This window comes from Polyodon spathula, chromosome 23, assembly GCF_017654505.1.
Source record: "Polyodon spathula isolate WHYD16114869_AA chromosome 23, ASM1765450v1, whole genome shotgun sequence".
NCBI lineage: Eukaryota > Metazoa > Chordata > Actinopteri > Acipenseriformes > Polyodontidae > Polyodon > Polyodon spathula.
This window is the reverse complement of record NC_054556.1, coordinates 12863889-12891690: the sequence shown is the minus strand read 5'-3', so window position 1 is coordinate 12891690 and position 27802 is coordinate 12863889. Positions and strand designations below refer to the sequence as shown.

The 27802-nt window shown below is 37.9% G+C and overlaps 1 protein-coding gene across 3 annotated transcripts in view; it reads right to left on the bottom strand.

Moving 5' to 3' along the window:
* The window catches only part of LOC121298210 (monoglyceride lipase-like), a 39924-nt gene extending 15224 nt beyond the window's left edge, over nucleotides 1-24700 (bottom strand). The window contains exons 1-3 of one of the 3 annotated variants that reach the window (XM_041225177.1): nucleotides 24512-24700; nucleotides 23471-23621; nucleotides 14464-14570 (exon numbers count right to left, since the gene is read on the bottom strand). In XM_041225177.1, the coding sequence (XP_041081111.1) occupies nucleotides 14464-14570; nucleotides 23471-23595 (232 nt within the window). In that variant the 5' untranslated portion in view covers nucleotides 23596-23621; nucleotides 24512-24700. Of the gene's footprint in view, nucleotides 1-14463; nucleotides 14571-23470; nucleotides 23880-23956; nucleotides 24180-24511 lie in introns of those variants that run through there. The other 2 variants (XM_041225179.1, XM_041225176.1) reach the window with 2 other exon arrangements.
* Nucleotides 24701-27802: the final 3102 nt, after the last annotated feature.

Genomic DNA, 27802 nt, shown 5'->3' with positions numbered 1-27802 from the left:
ATTATTATTATTATTATTATTATTATTATTATTATTATTATTATTATTATTTTTTTAGAAAAACTTTTGCAAAGGAATGTCACTTTCAAGTTTCATATGGGAAAGTGTGACACTGAGGCAGGCAGGCAGACCTTGATTTGAAATGATTGCCATTGAGGGCATGGGATTCCAGAGAGGAGTCAATACTGACAAAATAGTTGCCTGCCTAGAACAACACAGCTGGACCGGATAGATTGGTCATCATTGAACTGCTGGCGTTAGGGTTTTGTTCCTATCGTGCATGACTGCATGCTTTGAAAATCATTTCAGGGTTACTGTATTCACATACAAGAAAAAAAAAAAAAAAAAACTCCGGTCAGAAGAGAAATAACAGCTTGTAGAAACAATGCATGGAAATGATTATTTTGGCTGGCTTCCTATTAAAGCATCTGACATATGGATTTATGTATTAAACACATAGTGCAATGTTTATTTAGCATCTTGGGATGAAGAGTGAGACTCCACAGGCTAGAGAATTTATCTCCTCAGGGACTGCCCAGATGTGCAGTAAAATACATCATGTGGAAAAACAGTTTATAAAGCGGTTCTACAATACAATAAAAAAAGGGAAGAGATTATGATTGGTTACTGCTATAATACTGCAATCGGTTTGTATTCAAAAGCAATTGAAAGTCAGTGGTTGGAATCCCATCTGGTAAAGCTACATAGCCCGCATCCTGGGCGAAGGGCATGGGTTATTGAATGACTTACTGTGCGTGCAGGACATTCAAACACATAAAGTGTGTTGTGCTGGGCCCTACTCTCATTGCTGTAGGTGTGGTTGTTGATTAGGGCAGGACAGATGGCCATTATCGTATGAATAGAGGAAGTGCAGTGTTGTGTGATGCTCCTGTGTTATTGATTCTTGTGCTAATCAGGCTTGCTGCTTGGTGCAATGGATAGCTGGGGGTGTGCATGGTCACACTGCACCCAGCCTCTGACCTGTTAATTACAGGTTTCAAGTCCACGCTTTCAAGTGGGAGATATCTATATTGGTATAGATGTGTGTTGTTTTCTTACAGGTACATTTCATATGGGTATCAGAGTTCTCTTAAATAATGTATTCTTGCTGTTCAGACTCATTTTATATAATTTTCTGTTGTAGTTATCACAACCTAGGAGCTTTTTAAATCTCACATGTTTAAATCCCTAATGTGGGCTTAACAGAGCTCTCAGAATGAGGTCTAATGTCAAAGTACATTTTCTGGCTACACCAAGTTGATATTTAAGTCTGATGTGAATGTGGAAATGTTAAACTCTCCCATAATAAGATGCCTATTCTCAGAGCTACTGACCCCATGTTACTGTACACAATGTAAAAGAACCTGCAATTAAACTACCCAGTTGTTTGACTCTAGCTCTGTTAAATAAACCAGTAAATTATAGACTGCTGTAAACAGTTTTGATAACAGTCCCTTTAATGTTTGTGTGTCCTTGTAATAAAGCTCAAGATAGGTTCATGTTTGAACTTGTTTCAGGTCTTGTTCAGATACATTCCTGGGCTGAATTTGGTGATGATATATTCACTATATCCCTGTCTGTCTTTCATGCTGTCTCAACAGATGGACAGACAGACCGTTTTTGTTTTTGATGACGACAATACCGTTTCACCCCCTAATGATTTGAGGAGTGTGTTTAAAAGAAGAGTTATCCCTCTACACTCCACTGCTCAATCCATTAAGTTGAAGGAGTACTGTTGTTTTTATGGCTTCTCTTTTTTTTTGCATGCATGACTTAGGCATATCCCAGATGACCCTTTAGGCTCTGTACTATTGTTTACTTTTCAAACCAAGCAATCACAAAGGAATGTACACTAATCTGGTTTGATTTTGTCCCCCTTGTTATGCAACATCCTGGCAAAATGGATCAAAATTGGCTAAACCCTTAACAAAAGTAATTTCTTTTTTTTATTGTTTTGCCCAAATTGAATAAATATTAACTAGATCCAGTGTTTACTGGAAGCAATACAGCAAAGGGTTAAACTGAGCTATTTTTTGTTTGGCCAGTCAGTGAGCATAATTATTGACCCTACACAAAAGTAATCTAAAAAGATGCACTGATAGAGATACTGGTATTCACTTCCTTGATCATGTTTTTAACTGTTCAGTTCTGTTTCTTTGGATTTTGAGTACAAATATTCTTTGCAGCATGGTCTTGTGTGTTTTTGGCTAGGGTTTACTAGGATGAATTTGAGTTTAAAAATCAAGAATGAGAATTGTACCGTGCTGTTAGCATCTTGCTTGTCTCAAACACAGTGCGATCCACTGCACCAGCTGCAATAAAACTGTCAAAACCTCTTTTCATGCATTTTCAATCTTCATACACAACCATTAAAATGAAGTCCAACTGTTCTTATTTCAATGGCTTTTAAAGCAGTGTTCTGGTGTTCAAAGATTTCTTATGTATCTAATCAAAATGATACGCATGAAGGTGTACAACTATGTCCAAAAACTGTGCATCATCCTACAGAATTAAAAAATGTCAATGAAACCTATAGAACAATGTTAAGTTAACATATTGAATTACATACAACTTTGTATTCTCCATATACTTTACGAAAAACTGACAAATTGAAAAAATTGACATTTTGAAATCTAACATGAAGTACTTCACTACTATTATGGCTTCCGGTAGACCTTTGTATATAATTTTGTAGTTTATTTGATGACATGATAATGAATAAAATACCTAAATTATATTCCTAAAATTCTAGGTGAATCAGTATGGATCAGATTCTTTACTTTGCTGTTCAGTTTGAGACAGCTGCGTGCTTGCTTTTCTCAAGAACATCACATGGCAAGGCTGTCTAATCTCACGCCACACATGTCATTCTTGGATCAAAACCAAACCAAAAAACCTTTGCAAAGGGTATTCATGGACAGCATATTTAAAACACATGTCCATGCAAGATTAGACAAATAGGGGAATAGTTTACCAAATACACACACATTTCAAAATATTTGTTTTATAATCCTAAAATTTTCAACAACGCCTGCAAGTATGAATCTGGTTTAAGATTGCACTGGTCAGTCAGTGTGAGCGTGCATTCTAATGAGATAGCTAATGTAAATGCGACAGCCTCAGGTCCTGTTGTTGTTCTTATATAGTTTTCACATTCTTTTACCCTTATAAAAGTTTACCATGGGAAATCTGCACAGTGGTTTTGCAGCTTCTCCAGGTCTTTCTCGTAGTTATACTATGAATTTGCAATAGATCACCATGATTTGCCATGTTTTTAATATGCTTTGCCATACCCCTATGTTCTTTCTAATGCTTACCTTTGATTTACCATGCTTCCCCTAGGATATATTACACTTTGCTATCTTTACCTATAGGAAACATTTCTAAGGGTGTTTCAAAAGGTTTGATATATATTCAACTAATTTATGCACAATAGCTCCTCATTGCCTTCACAGTGCAATAAAAAAATGCTGACAAATGTAATTAAAGATGATGTTTGTTTAAAAGTCTGCTTATAAATAAAATGTAATTTTGATCTGAAACTTTCATAGAGTTCAACAGCATTCTACTACAGTTTAAGGAATATCAAACTTGATTTTATTCATAAAAAAGACTCCAAATCACTCAGGAGTTTGTGCTTTGTGAAAAGTGCCAAATAACACCTATTCACTAAAATCTCATCCAAGACCAACACAACTCAGTTCATACAGGCCCCCAACTGGAGTTTAGGGAACATCTACTCCATCTTGGTGAAGGTATCTGCAAAAGGCAGCCATGTTATTCAGTTTTTGGCAGCGGGCATGACTATTGTAAATTAGAGCCAGCTGCCCACACTTGTTACTGAGGGACATATAAGCCTCACAGTTTGTCAATTCAGGGCTGCTGAGTTGGACGAAGCAGAAAGCTGTGTGCTTTGCTTCCAAACAGTCATGTAAAAGTAAGTTCTGTGTGTATTGTGTTTCCATGTAACAACTGTGCGTTGTAGTTTCGTACCGGTAAGAAGCTTAGCCGCCCAATGGTCAGTCAGGGCATGTACTCTGTTTAGTTAGTACCCCATTGAGAAGTTAGGCTTTTGTTTGTTGTTTATGAATAAATATACAGGCCCTGTCCTGTTTAAATTACATCTGTGGTCCAGTAAATGTTTCTTTTACACACAAGAAGACAGTGAAAACGCCCTGAATTGTGGCAAGGCACCCCCCACTTTGTCACAATAAGCTACTGGTTTATACAATTTAAAAGATATATCCAAGTTAATTGCATCTTCCTTCACCAAAGCTCCCTGTAATTATATTTCCTGCAGGTTGAACAGCATGCATTAAGAGCTGACCAAGGAAATGAAGGTAATGGTTTAGAACCCTGATGTAAACTTTGCATTTAGTTCTAGTATCCTACCCCAAGGCGCAGGAATTTTCTGTTGCAGACAAGGAAGTCCAGATTTTACAATGAGAGAACTGCCAATACCACAGTATGTGGAAAATCAGGCCACAGTCTGGTGTAAGTCAGGAATAATGACTGCTTTAACCACTGGCTTAGAGCTGATATTGTGCCTGTCATTGCATATTTATTTTTAAACAATTCAAACATATTTCGATTTTTCACGGTGCCTTTTTATTATGTGCTGCACAGCTATAGCCAAGAGTTTTGCATTACTAAGAATTATAGGACTGAGACATAATAAAAATTACATGAACATAACTTTTATTTATCATCATGCATCAAAGAAACTACGAAATGATATCACAAAAGTCTACCGGAAGCCATAATAGTAGGACAGTATTTTATGCCAGATTTTGAAATGTCACATTTCATTAAGTATATGGAAAATTAGAAAGCAGTATGCAATTGAAAATGTTACATAACATTATTCAGCAGGTTTCATTTCATTCTATAGGATGATGCAAAACTTTAGGCCATAGCTGTACATCTCAATACTACAAAATAAATATCTAATGTTACTTATAATCATTTAAAACAACTTAGAGCCTTAAATTTTGTGCATTTTGATTGATGAGATAGAAATAGATTCTTAAAAGCTCTCTGGTGAGTCTGGCCTTTACAGTGGTTAGCATTGGCTTTGAGTAAAACAGCAAGCAAGCATTTTCTAGACAAATGACTTTAGTACTGCAGACAAAGCTCACAATGTATGGCAAAAATCAACATTTCATGTTAATTTTAAGAACATAGTGCAGCTTCAGAAAAATGATTTACTGCTGTAGAAATCAGTGATACAAAATGAGTTATCAGTATAATGAAAAAGACCACCGTGACCTACATCCATCATATGGCCAGCTATGGCCAAACGTTTTGCATCACTCTATAGAATGAACTCCTTCTGTTTCATAAAGTCGAATAAAACCTTTACATTAAATGTGATACTTCCAAATCCTAACATGAAATATTGTATTACTATTATGGCTTCCGGTAAACATTCTTGGTTTACATGATGATTACATGATGTTAAATAAAAGATCATCATGTAGATTTTTTTTTTTTTTTTTTTTTTTTTAATGATGTCTCAGTCCTAACATTCTAGGTGATGCTAAACTTTTGGCCACAGCTGTGCGTGCAATAATGACCTAGGAAGAGACAAGCAGGTTACATCATGTATCCACAGACACTCGCAGTCATGCTGCAACCAATGACAAACATTTCCAAGGCATTGAAAAAGACTTGTAGTTAAAACGTTTGTCATTTAATTTATTACATTTCTTTTAGTATTTCTAAATGTTGTAACCAAGTTTGAGCACAACTGGATCAGCGATTCTTTAGTAAATGTAAAGGTGACACACGTATATTTATATTTCCAGATTCTAATACAGCACTCTCAACAACAGCCAAATGACTGCTTCTCGTTCGGAAATGTTCTTATGTTTGTGTGCTAAAGAATGTCTCGACCAAGTTTCATCACAATTGGATAAATGGTTAGGTAAAAGTGTAACATGATTGTGCAGAATTGACAACACTTAAGAAAACTGTATGTTATTTTTTTAACAAAAAGGTTACAATTCCTTGTTATATTAAGTTATAGATTGGGAATGAAGGTGTTGCAAAATGCCCAGAGCAGCAGTCCGATTAGACTGCATGTTTAGTTTTCTATGTACTAGTAATACTCTAACTAAAGTAGAGATAGAGTGACAGTATTGTTAAGCTGTATTGTAATTGCTTTGTTCATCCTGAACCAATGTACTGCACTTTTATTTATTGTGTTTAGGTAGCAACAGAAAGCAGTAGAATTAATTTCATGTACCAGCCTGTACAGAAGTGAGTTTATCAAAAGGTCAACATTTTCCGTTTGAAAAGAAACTTGACACTTCCCCTTGATTCATGACTTCTACCACTGGAGGGTCTGCTAACCCCCAATTCTCCCAGCCAATGGAGAGCTGCACTCTTTCTTCTCCTGAAAACCCTTCATAATTCACATTCACTGTCCTTGCCAATTGTAGGATAATGGTATTTTGCAGCTACTCGCCGATTTAAATTCTGAACTTCTGAACCAACTACTGACGGTAGAGGCTGTCACCTTGTAATAAATTGGCCTCTCAGCCCATTGAATGGAATGCAAACACAACGGCTGAATGCAAACCACCAACTATACGCTGCAAAGACAAACATCTTATTATTATCTCCCAGTATCTGGAGCAACTTTAGAGAATGCATGCATGCATGCTACAGTTTATAAAAATGCAAAGAACATGGATAATGTTTCTGTTTCAACCACTGGGGTCAGAATTCTGCCCTCATTGGGGACCAGTCTGTTGATCACATGTACAAGGCATGCATTACTCACCCACCAGAGGATTGTGGGTAGTTTATACATGTGATCAACATCATTTGTTACAAAGGAACATGGAATGAACACGGGTAATTAAATCCACATGAATTAATTCAAAATGAATTACTCTGGAACGCAGGTGAAGTGTTGAAGATATTCAGGTGTTATTCCTCTTGGAATTCATTATGAATTTGAAGCCATTATTTGAAAGTGTTACCAATGAAAGAAAGCAGAAAAGAAAAAAAAAAAATTAAATACCACTGAACTGTTAGAGGCTTATATAGGGGGAAACAAGCTGTTACTTAAACAAGGAAAGAAAGCGCACACCCCCGAGCAAGCTGCACATCCATCTGGATTCAATTTGAATCAGCCTGAGAAGAAATACAGCTTAAGAATGTCTAAATAAACTTGTCAACTAACAACGAAGCAAATGAATACCTACTGAATGTTAAGTGTCTGATGCTCTGAGTTTAGTTTGTACATTTAGATAATGGATAAATATTTATTCATCAGCAAATTTAAAATGGACACCTCAACTAAATTAAATAATTTAAAGCCATTTGGTCCTACTCTCAAAGCTATCATTAATGTAAAGATTTTTTTTTAAAGTCTGTTTTTATTACTAAAATATTTCACACAGATGAAGGCACGTTTGTTGATTTATCTTTCTATTTCATGACACTGTTAAGGCTGTTGCTAGTTTTAAAATGCTCCTGTCATTTCCTAATTTTCAGAGTTCACCAAAGCATGGGAAAACATGAACAGGCTATTCTAGAAAGATGAACTACACTGGTCCAGTTCTGATTAAAAAAAAAAAAAAAAAAAAAAAAAAACCAGATAAGTTCAAATTCAACAAGTGGAACTGCAATTGTAAACCTCTCCAATTCTCCAAGCAAAAAGCAAGCACAATCTCATGGTTGCTGACTGCTGACACATGCATACATAAACACAGAAATAAATACTATTATTGGACTCAGTCATGGAAGAGTTGCAAACGGCAGACTGGGCTGTGACTAAAGGCAGTAGCCTCATATGCACAGCTACTCTATCCCACGACTATAATTCAAAAAAGCTCAAAGGTATAAATTGTTTAGTATTGAGCAACATCGAATAATACTGTACATGAACATGCTGTGTTATTACCCTATAACTAAGCAGTGCAACCATATCGTAATACTAATGATAAAATCCATAAACTTAAAAGATGACATCCATTAAAAATGACTTATTAAAATGTGTAAAATCTACCATCATATGATCAACAATCCTATTGCGGTATACTTGAGAGAAAAACAAATCACTTCTAGGCTTAGAGGTAGATTTGATCAATCGAAACTCTACCAAGATAAGCTGCAGCTAGAGTTTTGGAGAAATTCTGTTGCTAAGATGTTGCTTTTGTAATATGTTTTTCTATTTTATGATGCCATGCTTTGACTGTGTATTTCCTTAGCCCTTATAAGGAAACGTTGGAAAACGGACTTTCCTGGTAACCTGGGATCCAACCGGACCCCAGTAATAAAGCAATATGACTAACAACTGGAGTAAATGAATAAATGAAAGTGTGTATATGAACACTTTATTTTGCTTTTCCTTTACTTCTAGCCATCGTTTGGTATAATGTGTTGTTTATGCTATACAAAATGGATAAGACGCCCAATGCGCACAGCTGTCTCCTAGCAAGTGAAGGCACCACTGCGTTCTGGATGCTGTAGTTCATTCTAAGAACATGTCATCCAGCCATGTGAGATATCACTGGAAAGCTCCAAGCCTCCTCTTTCATGACTGTGTTCCTAGCTCCATTTTTGAGTTACAGGCACTTGAACACATCTGCTGATTTGTTATGTGTCACAGTACTGGAGAACTGAATTAGGGGGTGGTAGAAAGTACACATACGAGCATGCCTGACATCAATGGAAAGCACAAAGCTTGCTCTTTTAAATGAAAATTACCGATAAGGACGCATTCCTTATTTGGGTATGATTCATGGAGGTTGTCGGTTTGTTGAACTGTTCTTTTGTAATGTCTTGTAGTGATGCTAGCAGAGTGTGTTTGTCAAATGCATGAATTGTGAGTATGTATCTTAGAAGAACCAAAAGGGTACCAAGCTATACAGGAGAATAGCTGCTTGTGGCAGAGCAAAGCTCTGCCCTTTAAATTGGCAGGGATGGGGTTAACTTCCCCTACCTGCCTAGGTTTATTATGTTCAGGTGGCTGGCTTTGCTCTGCCACACTGCTACTGAAAGAATGGTTGAAGAATGATGTCACCACTAGGTATAAAAAGGCTTGTTTGTAGATCCTAGCAAGACCAGGGGGATGAAGGCTGCACACTCGGTTGTCTCAGAAATAGATAATTCTGCTCATGAATGCTTTTTTTTGTATTGCATGTGGATTTTGCAGTTTAATAAAGCATTAGTATTAAACTGGCTAATTGTTGTTTTGGGCAACGCAATGCGTTCTAGATACAGCCTTAGCTTATTCAACAGCACTGGGATGCTTTCTTCTGCCCTGATTTACTGAAAACATGTTTATAGTGTCCCTGTAGACTAGGCCGGGCACACCCACGTGCAGCCAGGAGAGCTGAGGCAAAGCTTAACACGTTAGTGAACTTCAAGCAAGGAGACGGTGTACTGTTTAAAAAAATTATACAACATTGAAATGTCAGATACATTTAATCATCAATATAAGGAATTAGAGGTTTTAAAACCAGTAATACATTTTTTAAAATTATGTGGATAACCATTGTGTTCTTTTTAAATGAGAACATTGCCAGAACAAAATCTCAGAGAACATAATTTTCTTTGCAATTAATTGTAGGCTAGGCCACCAACAAACAAGAGCGCTCACCACATAGCACTGTATTGAATATGCTGCCCACACTATTTGACTGGCAGGGGTCTAAGAGAAGCTAATTACTTACAGTCCACAATGAAGATGACAGCTGTGCCAAATAACAGAATTTCAAAAGAAAATGTAACTCCCTGTTCTTATGAGTCTATTTAGTATATTTAAATGCATCATTTAGAAAACTCATTTAAACAAAAGGTTGCATTGCCCTAAGTGTGAGTTAATTTCATTTTTTAAATCACTTTAGTATCATGCATGCTGTCTTTGAGAGAAGACCCCAGGTGCTTAGAATAATACAGTACTGACAGAACTCCACCAGTCAGAATCTCATAATCCCACATATTAGAACTTTTAGACAAATGTATTCATAACTTCAAGCACTCGTCTGTTTTAAGAACATAAGAAAATGTAAGAATGAGAGGTGGCCATTCTGTCCGTAAAAGCTCGTCCAGTTCCAAGTATTGCTTCTGTGAGCAAGTCAGCCTGTTGTGAAGCAAGGTCGTTTCATTTATAGTGTACTGGAGTCCTGAAATTAGTTTTGTTGGTCTGCTACTACTGCTTTCAATCTGTATACTTATTGCATCACAGTAAACTACATAGAGTCATGGTAATGGGCTACTTATAATATTAAACCAGAATACTAAACGATATTTTAGTTTTTTGGATGGCTGGTGGCTGGCCTGATAAGAACATAACATGGTCAGCTGTTTTCAATCGCACAGCAATAGCACAACCTGTCTTTGTAAAGTAGTCAGGAGTGAGACCAACAGATTGTGTTGATTCTTTGTAATGATGTGTGTATTCCTGCAGTGTCTCAATGCATCTTGCAAGATCACGTGACATGCTCTGGTTCACTTTTGAAAAGTATGGTATGATATTCAGAGATTAAAGCACTTGATGAGTGGATGAGACTAAACAGATGCAGGCTTATGATTACGAATGATAATCAGAGGGTGTTTAACTCAGGAATCAGTTCCAAAACATGTCCTAGAACTTTCAAAACTGGGTCATGATCTAACCAGTGGTAGACAACTACAGCCTTTAACTCTAGCATAGTTAGTCCCAATGGGTGATTTATTGGCTACTGTGTTAACATATTAACATCACTGCCTAACATATATAATAATAATAATAATAATAATAATAATAATAATAATAATAATAATAATAATAATAATCTGTATTTTTACATAGCTCCTTTCATAGTGGACCACCATCACAAAGCGCTTTACAAGATACGAGACTAGGGTGAACTATGCACTATGCATCAGCTATGATGCATAGTGCATATTTACTATGACTATGCATCAGCCGCAGAGTCACTTACAACAACGTCTCACCCGAAAGACTATGCACAAGGAGGTTAAGTGACTTGCTCAGGGTCACACAAGTGAGCTGAGATTTGAATCGGGGATCTGATGGTTACAAGCCCGTTTATTTAACCACACTACTACAGTGGGACAAGAAGTTCATGTTAGTGACACTACTATTTTATAGGTAGTTTAAATCTACTAATGTTTAGATCCTTAAAACAGACTCCTGTATTCTTTGCCTCTTTTTTGCATGCAACAACAGTCTTTATATGCGTAAAATTTACAAGAAATTGGTGGTCAGTTGTGATGTTTTGGATATTAGAGTTTGTGGTTCTGTGAGGTAATCGAATGGACATGATGTGAGTGTGGGGTTTGGAACTTTAATAGCGATGCCGAGATATGTTTGAACTGAGCCATGGCACATACATTGCATCTAACTCAATTGTGTAGTATCACCCAGGGCTACAATACAATTGCATGACTAGAATTACGTTTCAGGCAATAGGTGACACTAGTACTAATTACTAACAGCTACCAACCTTAGATAATCTATTTTGTTATCAATGGTTCACAAAGTAGTCTACAATTTTGTTGTTGAATAAATTAAATATTGATTTTCATTACAGTACTAGTATTGTTTTGTTTTGTTTTTTATAATTGGTCAGGAATATCTTTGCAAAGTTCAATGCTCATCCTACGAGCTTAAACAGATGTGCCAGATTACAGGGAAATGTTAAGCAAATGGTTAAACCATCTGTTTCTGCTTGACGACGATGGCAGCTTTTACCTTTAAACGGTAACAACTGCATTTGTCTAGACATGATCCACTATGAGTTAATGTATACACAGAATAACTGCCATAGAGCCAGGCTGTGTACAGTTATGAGCCTGTGGTCTTAAAAACTTGACTGCTAGTTTTCATTCTGTTTTACTTCTGTCTGTGGTCAGGGAGGGGGATACCTCTTCAGGATTTTTATGTAGCAAGCATCAAAGACATAGGAGTTATTTTAAAATGTGGGTTACTTGATCTGAGTTCTCAGTAGATAAGCCTTTATATACAGCAGAAAAGGCCCATCAATGGGTGGGTTACAATGAGTTAACAAGAGCTCTCGGAGTGCTATTAGGCACTCATTATAGTTATTACAAGTCCTGTGCCCCACTAGACTTCTCATTTGTGGTGTGGTGTCTCGACATCAGATCTCATTAAGTTTCACACACAGAACGTTCTATATTAGAAAGAATACGTTGGGATACTAATTGCAACTACTCCCTGAATATTATATATATATATAATATATATTATATATAATATATATTATATATAGATATATATCTATATATATATATATATATATATATATATATATATATATATATATACACACACACACACACACACACTACCGGTCAAAAGTTTTAGAACACCCCCATTTTTCCAGTTTTTATTGAAATTTAAGTGGTACAAAGGTAAGCGGTAAACTGCCAGAGGTTAAAAAAAAAAGTTTAGGTTACCAAAGACTGAAAACTAATGTACATTTCAGAGTTATACAAAAAGGCCTTTTTCAGGGAACAAGAAATGGGTTAACAACTTACAGCTGTTCTGCAGCAATGGAAGTAAATTAAGCCTTCAAAGTTGATGCTAACAATTCCTACAGGTGTCCCAACTTTTGTTGATTACTTACAAACCCTCTGTCTGTATAAAAGCAGTGTTGGAACAGACTGTGTTACTACACCCTCTTAAGCATTATTTAGACAGTATTGTACTGCAGGAAGTAATATATTCCAATCATAATGGCGAGAAAAAGGCAATTAACAAAGGAAGACAGACAGACCATTCTCACCCTTAAAAGTGTAGGTCTTTCCTTTAGAGAAATTGCTAAGAAAGCCAAGGTGTCAGTGAGTACAGTTTCCTACACCATCAAAAGGCACTTGGAAACTGAAGGAAACTCTGACAGGAAGAGGTCTGGCAGACCCAAAGCCACAACAGAATCAGAAGACAATTTTCTGAGAGTCAACAGCTTGCCTGATAGGCGGCTCACAGAACAACAGCTTCAAGCACAGCTTAACACTGGTTGAAGTAAACAAGTCTCAGTTTTAACTATGAAGAGAAGACTTCGAGCTGCAGGTTTGACAGGTGGAGTGGCAGTAAGAAAGCCATTGCTAAGATGGCAAAATAAGAAAAAGAGGCTTGCCTGGGCCATGAAGCACCACCAGTGGACTACTGAAGACTGGAAGAAGGTCTTATGGACCGATGAATAAAAATTTGAAATCTTCGGTTCATCACGCAGGGTTTTCGTATGCCGTCGAGTAGGCAAAAGGATGGTTCCTCGGTGTGTGACACCAACTGTCAAACATGGAGGAGAAAGCGTGATGGTCTGGGGCTCTTTTGCTGGATCCAGAATCGGCGACTTGCTCAGACTGAGTGGCACCCTGAACCAAAATGGCTACCACAGCATTTTGCAGTGCCATGCAATACCCTCTGGTATACGCCTAGTTGGTGGCGCAGGGGTTCATCCTACAGCAAGATAATGACCCAAAACATATATCCAGGCTATGTTAGAACTACCTTAGAAGAAAAGAACAAGACAGTAGGCTTCAAATCATGGAATGGCCAGCACAGTCTCCAGACTTAAACCCCATCGAGCTGGTTTGGGATGAACTGGACAGAAGGGTGAAAGCAAAGCAACCTACAAGTGCAACACATTTGTGGGAACTTCTGCAACAGTGTTGGGAAGAACTTTCTGAACAATATTTGATTTCCATTGTAGAAAGAATGCCACGAGTGTGTTTGGCTGTTATATCTGCAAAAGGTGGCTACTTTGATGAGTCAAAAATTTTGATTAAATTTTGTTAAACAAAACGATTCCATGATTTCTTTTTTTATCTCCAATTGTTTATTTGTTCTATGCTTCAATTTCAGAGTAGATTGAGACACAAACTGCGTAAATTTCAATAAGAACTGGAAAAATTGAGGTGTTCTAAAACTTTTGACCGGTAGTGTGTGTCTGTGTGTGTGTGTGTGTGTGTGTGTATGTGTGTGTGTGTGTGTGTGTGTGTGTAAATATATATTGACGTTAATTGTAGTATGGTTATGTTCAGCACTAACGAGTGGTTACTAGTTATGGATTGTGTTCTGTGGTTCAGTGCTTTCTACTGCAGTCTTTGTAAGAAAGGTCAACTCAACAAAGGGTGAGCAAGACACTAATATAAGTAGCGACAGAACTCTTAAATAAATATTTTATTGGTATTAATACGAGGGGGCTGTTGGGTATGGAGTGGGGTACCTAGTCATCTTTGTTGGAATGACGTTCTTTCTCTTGTAACTTCTTTGAAATGGACATGCCCCAAGCTCAGGAATACTGCACACTTGTGTGCATCAAACTAGCATTCAGTGCAAAGGAATCTGGAGGTGGGAATACAACCTTGAACTCAGAACTCATACAGAATACAGCTATTTTAGAACAAGATACAGTTACATTATGGCTAACATGCACCTGAAGCAAAGCTGTCTGTTTATTTGTATTAGCTACTCACCATGATCATGTGTGAATGCCAGTATGGAATGTTCTGTGAATTTCTGGGCCAAATCACTGTAGCCTCCACAGTGCTCCCCTGCACCGTGTGCGATGAAGACAAGTGCCCTGAAATCAAGCCAAAGCAAGACAAGTTAGCTGCTTTAAACACTGTCCACTGAGCACTTGGACCAACTTTCACTGCAGGCATTTCAATCCAGGCACTAAGGTTCAGTGGTGACAATAGGGATTAGTACAGGTTGGTTCAATTACTGTAGTTACAGTTTTCAATGGGAAAAGTGTTAATAACTGCTAGTTGACGTCAATCGAAACTATTTCTCATTTCATGTGAAGGTAAGCCAAACCCTGGATAAAGGGCTGGCCTTGCCAGGCAGGACAGGCTGTGGCACTCAAGCATTCCCCTGCTGTGTGTGGAGGCTAACTGCAAAGGGATGGGGGGTGGTGGGGGGTGGGGGGGTGATCAGCAGTGGGCTTGTATGAGATACGACAGGGACACACAGCTGGAGGGTTATCAGACTGTTCAGGTTCAGCAGATCACTTTAATCACTCAGTGGCCAGTAGAAAATGTTTACCCAAAGCAACACTTGAATGAATAGCTTGCGCCCTGGGGAAACAACTTCAAATCACATTTTTTCTCCATGTGATTTGTCAAGCACTGGTGGTTTTAGTGGCACAAAATGCAGGTTTAATTAAGTGAAAGGTCAGAATTTCTGTACAACTTATCCTGTGTATACATGTGGTCCTATAGACAACATATTCACTTATATTTGAGCACAGCAGGCAACAATGTCGCCCCAGACTGTCCATCTGCTATAGGTTCAAAAGTGATTGACAATACCTTGACACAGCTAGACACCACAGCTAGATCATCCTCAATTTGCCCCTAAAGTACATTATTATTTAAGTACAGTAGAAAATAAAAACACATCTTTGCCATATTAAGACTTAGTAAGAATTTTTGTAAAAAATAATCTGAAATTCATTCATATCTGTTAATATTTTGAGAGGAACCAATGTATTGCCAAAATATTACCTTTATTTGTATATAAAACATTTACAGACCTCAGCATCATGAACTGGAAATACAGCTCACTCCACCTACCTATACAGCAGCTAATGACAGCAAAACCGAAAAGTGTGCTACAGTAAGTGACTCAGAGCTTTCATTTCACCCACCACTATTAAACCCCAAGCATTTTCACAGCTGAATAGCTACAGGTTCATGAAAATGAAATGAGTAATACTGATGCTGTTGGCATACCTATGGGGCATAAACTAGTTCACTGTTGTACAAATAAATTGAATGTACAGTATTACATAGGCAGGTCAAAGCACAAGATAACCAACTATTTCAAACGCTGTTTGCCTGTAAAATCTCATACATCCTTACTCTTTCCGCACTCACTATCTTCTCAGTGCACATGTGTGTGTTTCTGCACAGATAACATACATCATGTTTCCACTTAGGAATTTGTGTAGTAACTTGCATTGTGACAGTTCTGATCATTTCATCTGTATTGAAATATTGCTGTGTATATCTGTGTACGATTAGAAGCTTTCTAGCACTAATCATCCTTATTGCACTAGGCTTGTTTGTTTTACTCCTGGGAAATAGGTGCTCTCCCTCTGAGGGGTGGTGTCCCATGGCTCAAGCCTCACCTCATCTTTGGGTGTCTTTGTCAGGACAGAGGTGGACCACTAAAACAAATCACACCATACATTAACTCAACCCAAGCACCCACTACATTCACCAAGTGATTGCCCAGACTATAACACTTACATAAGGACTTAACAATAGTTACATTTCTGTATGAGCCAACAAAGAGAGAATCAGACTAGGACTCTTCATGAGCTATGAAGATCTGAGAGGACTTTTGACAGAGAGCGAATGAATCCGAGTCAACAATCTCCGTCTCAATCTGTGAGGGCACTGTATAATCGGAGCAGTAAAGGATGGTTTGGCAATTCATTCCATGATCAGTCGGAAGCCGGCCATCCAGGAAGGGGGGGGGGGTCACCATACCAAAAGTCATTGCCTTAATGCGGTCGGAGATGTGTCAGTCATGGATTGGCGGAGACATGATTGGCCACACTACCGGAAGAGGGCTTGACAGAGGGTATTTAGGGGAAGTGGCCCCAGCAATCTGTTCCTTTTGATGTGGTTACCAATAGGACCGAGAAAGGAAATGATTAATTTGTGAATTGTGAGTGTTAAGTGTTTTGTTTGTTTCTAACTGTCTGTGCTTGTCATTATAGAAGGCTAACCTCCGGGAGCTGTAGCTAAACCACCAGCAATTAAACCCGGACTCCACTTCACCACTGTGCACAAATAAACCTGTAAATCACCACTTTCACTGAGAGCACTCACTCTGGGCTTGTAACTGTGTTGTGTTTGCATGTGTCTTGTTTATCGTATTATTATTTCGGGACTGAACCCTGTGGTTTATCTGAGCGATACACATCGCTGTGTAGAGCCAGATATTATTATTTGTCAGTAAATAAAGAGCTACTTTTTCATCGTGAACAGTCATCTGTCTATCATTCCTGAGCAACACATCACCACTGCACCTGTGCACTACAAACCACTTTGCCTCAGGGCTACATTTTTTTCAGAACAAAAACACAATTGTGGGGTGGAGGGGGAATTGATAGAACTCTTCAAAATTTTAAAAGGGAGTTGACCACCAATACTTTAAGCACTGCACAGAAACCAGGACTAGAGGACACAGCGGAAGTGGAAACAGACTTGAGAGGGAGTTGGGGTCACTTCTTTACACAGAGGGTATGAAAAGGGTTACCTAGCCATGGTGTTGGTGCTAAATCACTGGTGTCCTTTAAGTCCTGACTTGACAAAGTTTTAAAATCAATCAGCTACTAGGAACCGGGTGAACACAGATAGGTAGAATGGCCTCTTCTCATTTCTATAGTTTATGTTATTAATTTCTGTTTCACACATACACATGCTACAGCTTATTTGTGGTTTCCTCTGTTTCTCCCTTAATCACTTATGAGAAATATTAACAGACCCTCGTTAAGTGGTGTAATTGTGGTGGTTTGTACTGTTTACCACAAGTATGATGTTTCTTGTTTCTTTGCAGAATTATCAAAAATAAAACTGAAGAGAAGGCAATTGAGTATCCCGTATCTGGAGACAAGCTAGCTCTGGATCATTATTTGCAATACCTTTTCTCTTGTGATGCTGTGCAAACAGTGGATAATAACTGTGATTTAGCTTGAGACCAGCAATCCCAAGCTAAATTAATGATCAGTGAAGAGGCATGTTAGATAACTGCATTTAAATGCATTATTCAGTACTGCAAGTCACATCCCCATTGGAACCCATTAGCAGAGACTACACTTAAAATTTGGCTGAGAATGTAAATCTCACACTCAGAATATCAATGACAAAGCATTCAAAACCTCTCTATAAACAGATGAAATAAATGAATATCACCTTTGGGTCCCTTTTTTATTTTAGACGTAATGACTTATAATATGCTTTGCTCACAGGACTGACACAGCAAGGATTGCACAAGAAATACACTCAACTTGATTTGAGGTTACCACTGAAGACTTACAAACATACATGACAATGCAAGGAAGCGCAGCAACTCTGTAGCCTCTCATGGTTTTCAACCAGACTCCACATAGCTCCCAGTGCACATCTGTGTAGATCTCAAACCTGGCACAATCTGTTAGCAGGTGTTCAGGTCAGGATTGAGGTGCGCCTACTCTCTCGTTTACAGAGTGGTACGTGAAAGCTCTACCCATTGTCCTTCACCGCCCCCCTCCAAAAAAAGGAATAAACAAAGGTCAAAGGGTGTCATTCGAGCCCAGGTACCAGAGGAGCCACTCGAGGAACTCTTATGTCAGCTCCTGTCAGTGAATTATTTGGAGAGCCCATGAAAGAAGAGTTAACATTACACTAATGTTATCTAGCTAGGTCATCTCCACACCCACAAGTGTCAATTATGACAATGGTCATGAAAGTGGGCTTTTTAAAATGCTTCATCATCTTGATGCATGAGTTACCCAGCACCCTGCCTACCTGACCCTCTTCTCCATCACAAGGGGTTTGTATCATCAACTGCAGATGGAGATGAAAGGACCCTTTTCAGTTTTGAAAGTACTGCATTTCTTTCTTCTTCATTCCACAGCTGCCTAGACATTATTTAAGATTGCAGCACAGTCTTTATAATTAATTAAAATTTTAGAACATAATGCATTTCAGGATGATTGCTACTGTATGACTGGCAATATGTCAGGGTGATCTTTTCCATGTGACCATGACAGGCTGCCATCAGTTTAATGACAGTGTTTGTTTTCTGTTCTGTGACAGTCTGTCCCAGCATTTGTCTGACTCAGCCAAATTCATATTAAAGGAGTTTTGACATTTAAAACATAATACAAAGCATCTGCTATGAACCTATGCAGCAGAAAACGTTGTTAAGTGTAGCAGTGAAATATAGTTGACACAGTTGTTCAAACTCCCTGACGACATGATTCTTTAAAACTATAATTTGATGTTGTGGTTTTGATTACATTAAATATTTATAATGAAAATTAAAGACAAAATTAGTTTGGATAACAGTGAGTATTACATTATCAGGATTTGGATAATCGAAGGCCAGCTAACACTATTTTCACAGGATACAAATTTCAAAACAGTACGACAACACTAATAAAATATACATAGATTATGGTAATAAGGTGCATTCAGCTGTAGATGCTTTCATAAAATACAAAAATTGCTAAATCCAAGACGAGTAATTTTTCAAGCTTAGATTTGCATTGCTACAAAGCATTTACCTAAGAAAGGGAATATTTACACAAGAAAGCCTGCACTTTCCTACAGCTAATTTGAATATCCTGCAATATTGTGCACTGGGGGAGTGCCTCTATAAATACACCGCAGAAATGAGACGACTGTCTGACATTCTTGGAAATGTACAGGTCAGTAAACTAACAAAACAAATACAGCTGTTTCCCAACTTGGAATGGGTATCTCCAGACAGAAATAGCTGATTCAGGTATGACTGTAAGAGCCTAAGACCTAGTACCTAACCCCTAGTGCCTTCTTCAGTGCACTAATTAGGAACCGTGTGTTATTTTTGCATCATCTAGGAAAGCCTCTCCCTGTGATAGGTAGCTATGTTTGGAAAACACCTATCATTTTGATTAGTCTGTAAATGGTGGGTGATCAGCAATGGGGTAGAGGTGTGCCCTTATAAAAGTTTACAATAGTTAAAACATAACAAAGTGTTCAAAAGCACAGTAAAGCATTGGAAATCAATGGTAAGAATTGGGGTATGGTAATGCATGCTAATAAACATGGCAAACCAGAATGAACTAGAGTACATGTATAATAAAAAACGGCAACTGCAAAAGTAACTTGCTACACTCCAGCTTTTCCAATCAGGAAAACCACACAAATTGAGTCACAAGTTGAGTGGCTTGTTTTAAGCACAGCAGACTTAGTTGACCAATTCAGACATTTTTTAATTTTTTTTTTTAATGATACTCTACGTTATCTAAACTGGGGAAGATCGAAGAAACTGAATCAGCTGATGAAGACTAATTGTGATAAAACTAGAATTGCATATCGCCTGGCAGTTCAGATATCTTTCCTGTAGTACAAACAGAGTCATTACTTTACAGGAAATTAAAAATCTGTTCAATTAGAAATCATATCATAACCAAATGTTTGATCTGTATCATAAGCTGGACTGAATTGGTCCTGTATTCATTATTAATGGAATGGAAAAGAGCAAAGAGCCTCTGTGTTTACTGATAGCTTAACAGCAAGCAGGGCCTAGTCAAACTGTTTGTTTATGTTTTATGCAGATTAGGTTTTTTCAAATCACAATTTTCCTTTATTATGAAATCATAAAAATGGTCCAACACAATAATCCAAAAGCTAAGCAAATAAACCCACCACCATAGAAGTAACATGGGTTTACTGTAAACCAATATTAAAACTGATAAGTCACTCATTGCTAATGTTTAAAAATGTTCTAAAACGTTGTGTGACTGTAAATAAGTATGAAATAGTTAAAAATTATCCTGGCATATATCAACAGTATTTACAGAACAGTACAGAATAAGAATTAGCAATGAAGCAATTGCAATTTGATAAGATATATGTAAAGATGGCAGTGTGACATACAGACGGATGGAAAATTGGATAAGTGGTTCTTCAGATACACAAGGGGGTAATAATGTATGAGTCTATAGGACGGCATACAAGATTTTAGTGCACAGTATATATATGTTCTATAATCATATATATATATATATATATATATTATATCGGTATTATAGTATATATTATATATATACCCAATACTATGATGACAGTCCCCAAATGTGACAAAGCTGAGAACATTCAAAGCGAATACAGAGCCCAACATTGGAAATTTTCCTTAATCGCGTCTCCTCTTAACTGATAAAAGGATTTAGTAAAATGCAGATCAAGCAATTAGATGCATTCTGTTTGTAAGAATTTAGGAAATCTCATTTTAGAAATGTTTAACTGACAGGTTTATGAGTTCTCTCTCGAATCGCTCTCGAAACAGGTAATCTTGTATGCATAATTAATCCCGAATGTTCCCTGGTAGGTCCAGCAATTCAGCCAGCATTTTTTTTTAAAATCACAATTCCACATGTTTGTAAAAAATGCTGTTGGCAGAAAGTTCCCCAAAAGCACTAATCTTGCAATCATGTAGGTTTGGGAATGCTTCACTCCTGATGCTACGATTGCCAGAGCTATGGAAGGTTCTGCATGTGCTTTAGATAGGAGATTCTATTCCACATTCCACACGGAGACCTTGTGTACTTTTTCATGTCATGACTCCTTTAATGTCTTATTGTTCTATAATGACCTGGTTACTTTATTTAAACTTAAGTCTAACGCATTTTTCTCATAATTTATTTTGTTTAGTTTAGTGTTTATATAGTTTTTCATGCATCACACTTGCATTATAATCTTGGTCATGTTTACCACTGAGTTCTGGCTTGCGATTGGCTGATCTGATATATTAAATTTCTTGGAGACCTGTGTGCTCCAAGCAGTGCTATGTTATGAATAGTTATGAGGTAATAGTTCTCGAACTTCAAACAACACACGCTTGGATTGTGTCCTTTTGTTTATATTACAGAGGAAATTCCATGAATAGCAGGTCTACTGACAACACAAACATTTACCAACTAATGCAGGGAAACAGCAGCTCTGAACTCTGGATCCTATTACTGAAACTCAATGTTACAGTATGTGTCAAAAAGCAAGCACAGGGAATTAAACTAGTGTTTTAACTGGGCGACAAGAGACATGATGAAATCTACGCTAGTTTTCACTCTGAACACCATGGCCCTGTCCCAATTTCACATACACTGTATGCATTAACCCCTCCTAGGCTGGGGTTGCTTTTTCAGTTTGATTACATAACCAGGCTTTTCGATATACATTAGGCAGCATTTTTGTAAAATTTGGTTGAAAAGCCTGTGACATTAGTCTGATATGCAGCAACAAATCCGAACATTCAGCTCAGTTGTAATGAGAATACACACATTAGCATGACACCTCAAATTTTGGTGGAGTGGCCAACAAGATTTCATCCAACCAGGAAAACCAGCACACAGAACTGGTCAGAAACGTGGGCAACTTATATTCAGTGTCAAGAAATCTACAGCGGCACACACCAGACACAAAAATGTAAGCTTCAAATACCAAATGGGGGAGAAAAGTAGAACAGGCACACCAAGAGAATGCCCTTGTAATAGAGGTGCAGGGAAACAATCCAAAAGGCAAACAGAATACAAATCCAAGGAGGTGACTGGAGTATAGTCTAATTCTGCTCATCACAGTACCAAAGGGACATTGTGGCCCTGGAAAGAGTCCAGACTAATCCCAAGTCTTAAAGGACTGAAAGAACTGAATTGATGTAGCCTAGAACAAAGAAGAAATGGGGGGGGGGGGGCATGATTGAAGTCTTGACAATCTTAAAAGTAGTTTACAAAAGTTAACCCTAACCAATACTTTAAAGTGCAGCACAGAAACCAGGACTAGACAACGCAGTTGGAAATGAAGTGGAGACAGACCTAAGACAGAGGGAAAGACACACAGAGAGTAGGGTGTATGGAACAGACCACCTAGAAGTGTTTACCTCAGTGGAATATCCTTATTTTGATTAGAAGTGCAATAATAATAATCGTTGCTGTCTTGAATGTCTGTCCAATGAATGACTTCCCTGGTTATTTAAAGAGCACTGCATGACCTACATACCATACTGATATCAAATAAACAGCTTAACATTCAACAACACTTGGGGGGTTTGCAAAACCAAGCATTATTAATGCATATGTTTTATTTAATACAAAATAGTTCATTAACAATATCAGCCTAAATGTTTGATACTAATTTATAAGTAAGAATAATTAAACACTACAATTTGATCACTTATGACAAGCGGAATCCCAGCCATTCACTTTGGTGGGGCTCCAGTGTCAGCCAGTGTTACCGTCACGTGGTACAGGGCCCACAGCACGATGATTCAGTTCAGGTCAGAAGCAACACATTAATTCTTTAATTAAAATCCAGGACTTACAGTAAAATGTCAATCATGCAATATCTTAGTGATTCCTATGAAAGGTAACAAAGACAGTAGTAAAAATCGATTCTTCCCGGCATGAAGCCTAATTTATCATTTTAAAACTTTAATCTAATTAGCGTCTAATCAATAAAGAAACGTATTTCACAGTTTACACTTGGGCTTACTGTCTAAAAGGGGCCCTTTCATTATTAATATCCTGACATGAGGACAGTCACGAATTTGACAGGAATATACGTTAAAATGTACTTTTTCATGAAAGAAACATTATTATATTTGAATTTCGTGGAATGCTAAATCGATTTCAGGTCATTATTTCTGTAATATTTTAACGTAATTAATAGTATTTTTATTAACACAACAACAACAACAACAACAACAACACAGTACTAGAACACTGACCTTGGTTGACTGTCCGGTATCCAGTACCTACAGAACAAGTACTGTCCATCCGCGTTGATGATATGCGGGATATCTTTGTAGGGGACCCCCTGAGGCGTTGACCTCTCAGACCCCTCTTCTGGCATTGTGCTCGGACTGCTTAGCAGAATGTCTACAACACAAGCGCGCAACACGGCCAGTAAGATATCACTATAAATGTACGAGGCTCCTGCAATAAGAAGCCAAGTTATTAACAGGTTCATTACAGTGGTGCTCAATAATGCTGCCAAACTTGCTGTAGTGAACTATGCGTATGTTTTCAATTATACACAACAGACGTATAGAAATTAGATGTGCCTAAAGCGGGCAAGTCAAAGCTGGTTAACCACTGTCCCATGCCCGCCTCGCTGCCCTTGAGGATCCCGGCAGTGACAGGAGCACACGCCTCCGTAACAGTTGGCAGGCGAGTCCCATAGTGACAGAGGAATAAGAGGAACACACACTTACATTAAATGAAAGGCGGACAAAGGCATGCCCGAGGTGGATTCTTTCCAGCCAGAATCGTAGCCCTTCCGTTCGTTACTGTCCTTCTAAATTGCAGATTTAAATATTCGGCAGAGGAAGCTCAATTGTACCAATCAAGCAGGTAACGTTTCGTCAATGGCATTACTAGCAAAATATATAACTAGCTGTATGTACCATTGTTTTAAATATCTTGCAAATGTAAGGCGATTTTATCACGCCCTACCCGAATCACTGATAAGAAAAAAAAAAAAAAGATTTTTAAAAAAAAAACTTTTATGATATCACAGATACAAATCCTATGTGCACCTGAAAATATAATTCTAAATCAACCCTATGACAAAATAACGATCCAAGTACACCTGCCATAAAATGTATATGCCACAAACGGTACAGATCATAACCGAGAATAAAGTGACAGTTACTTGTTTTATCGAAAGCGACAAGGGCTGACTGTGAGTGACACTAAACAGATTGGAAGTGTGCTTTAATATTTCTTTTGTGTTCATTTCCATTATTGTGATGAGGACAAGTACTTGCCTTGTATAAATTCGCTGCAGTGGATCTCCTCCAATAAACGCTCCTCAGTAGAAGTAGCCTATAGTTGTGTGGTAGACAAGTTCTCTATTCAGCTGCCTGTGTTCGCGTTGTGCCATAATAAGCTACTGCTAAGAGGCGTGTTTAAAAGCCGGGGGTGTTCCCGGTAGGGGAATTATCCGATTGTGAACACACACAGCTTTACATATCGTTGCAGTAGTACTGACTCCAGATGATTAAAAATCCGTCTTGATTAGCGTGGAGGTAAATATAGAACGGATATAGTAACGTGTACTATTAAGGCATTCCATGGTTTCTAATGAAGTACTTCTATGGCCCCTTTAAGAATTCAAGGAACGACCAGCACTGACGAGAGCTGGTTTCAAATGCCATTGAGATTCTTCAGAATTACATAATGGAATCAAACCTTACAGTTGGAAATGAAGTGGAGATAGACTTAGGATCGAGGCAAGGAGACATTTCTTCACACAGAGAGCGGTGTAAACATACTGACCTGTCAATATTGTTATTCTGCGGTCTGGAAATTCTGAGAAGTGCCCCTGGCATGTTTTTTTTTTGTTTGTTTGTTTGTTTTGTTTTTGTTTGTTAAGCAGGTGACACCAACTGTACCAATATTAAGAATAACACACAACAGAAACTTCTTATGGTACAGTGGATGTCATGAATGGAGTTTCTTTGTAATTTGTTGTAGCATTCTCCCACAACAAATTACAAAGATCCTCAGCCTTTTTTTCCTGATAATTCCTGATAAAACAGAGTGCATGTATTGTTAACAGTGCTAAATCGTGCACCTTCCTGATTGTTTTGTTGTGGTACTGCATCGTAAGTTAAATATTCACATATTTTATCTGATTTGAGGCATATGCCGGTCGATATGGGCTTCACCTTTCTATCTGACCTGTCTTCTGTACCACAGCAAAACAACATGTTCTTGGTTTTTCAATCAATCTGCCGGGGGAAGTCCAGAAAAATACCCACACATTGATTTGTATGTCTCCTGGGGGCCCCCTAGTGCTAATCTCATAACACAACACACAAGCAAAAGTGCAAAATATAAAACTATATTGCAAAACATTTGAGAAACAGCTTTACATAGTAATAGCTATGGTTAAATCATAATTTGGATTTAATAGAGGTCAGAGTCCAAGAAGGTTAAACAAGTAAAGAAATGTTCTTGCATTGTCAGTGTAATGAAGAATTTACTTTGTTTTTAGTTTCAATTGTTTTATCACAATAGTGACCACTCCAAAGAACCCTGAATAATCACTACACACAATCGTGGACTACAGACTATATTAATACTATAAAATAAAGTTGATCACATTATCGGATTATACCTTTCCGAAAGTTCAATCAGAGTTTAGGAGTTTACGATAAAAAGTTTGGAAAAGTTTCATTAAAATCTAAGTCAGTTATCGTGCACGATAACTATTAACAAGCTGTGTCTTTTAAGAGCAATTCAGATTGACCCTTTGAGGGGTCATTATAAAAGTTTAATGAATATTTCATACTTCCAGTTGTGTGTCTCACGTACTTACGTTTTTGCAAATATCTGGAGAACCACTTATCAAGTTGTGATCAACATTTCTTTGCTAATTCTTATTCTATAATATACTGTACATGCTGCTGATATGTGTCATGGTCATCAATGCTTTCATCATACTGGTAGCTTGGATTCACAGACATAGTGGGGGATGTATGATACTGACCACGTGTGAAGAAAGAGTAACAAATGATGACACATTGAATGAGATAATAGTCAGACAAAAAAAAAAAACACTACGCAAATGTACAATGTATAAATCATTCTTTAAAAGGCAGCTGGCAGTTGTTCTGTTGAAGGATAGGGCTTTTGTATTAATCTTGGCATGCTTATATCTATATAGAAATGAATCTTAAATTACGATGCAGGAGTACATCCAACATAAACCTTCAAGCAAGCTACATGTTTTCACTGTTTTCTAGTTGGCAGGGGTAATGCACATTGTTGATACTGGCCTTCAAGGAATTTCAAACAAGACCAAACAAGTCAGATACATTTTCTTTGTTAAACAGACCTTATTTGGAAAGGACTGTACTACTGTTATTGGAAAAAGTGGACACATTACAAATAATGATAGGTTACGGATGTAACCCTGGTTCCTTGAAAGAGAAGATGATTGGCAAACACTACTTTTGGGATATGCTTGCTTGTTCCATCCGTTACCTATCGTTTCCTTTCAATTTGAAGACGGCTGCCAAACAATACTTTTGGGAAAGTATACCAAAGCCGTCACATATGAGGGACATCTCGCTACCAGCATCAATGGGAACATGGCATGCAGATATGGCTGTTAGGTATACTTTTAATGTAGAGGGGGATTTACCCGCCTCTAACAGATCTTGCAGAAACTGTAAAATAATTGCTATAGGGCAATAAACGGGATCATGGCCTCGGGTCATGCACCAATTTTGAAAATATTTCCACTTGTAGCTGTACAAAGCTCTTGTGGAAGAAGCCCTAGCATTCTGCAGTGTACTGGTTACTGCATCTGAGAGTCCCAAGATGGACACAGTCCCGTTCAGGGGTCAGACCCACAGCTGGAGTCTGCACGGTTCTGGGTGCCAGAGGGTGCTTTTCGCCTGGCTGAGGAGATCCATGCTCATCCATCACACAACAGGAAGAGGTTAGTTTTATACTCACCCTACCTACCTGTTCGTGAAAGGCAGAAGAGACTGACTGCAGTGACAATTTATTACCTGGGGAGGCGGGACCGAGGACGTCACTCCACGGAGAGGCCTATCGGCAGCTTTGATATAAAATGCTCAGCGAATACCTGACAAGCAGGCATATCCCAAAAGTACTGTTTGAATTGAAAGGGGACTCATTTTCCAGCATTTTTCACACACTTCAATTTTCTCTTGGTTATATTAGTTATCAATTAAACAATATAGAACTACCACAACCCAGTACGACCACATAATGTGTTGTGATTGTCCTCCTGGCTGTCCTTGGTGACATAGACGTTTTGGCATATATAATGTAACATATATAAGCATCGTAATATCTTACCTGCAGGTGTCAAAGGTAGCGATTGGGAACGACACCGAAATCATTTTGAATAAATTCATAACAAAGAAAAACCGGTCTCAAGTAGTTTTGTTTTGAGTAAGCTTGCGTGACCAATATTTCTATCCGTTTTGCTCTACGGTGCGTGTCAGGTGTTTGGTCTATTTTAAACTTCATTGCCGTGCAGTCTGCTTGCTTGGCACGCGCAGTGTTGGTATTGCAAA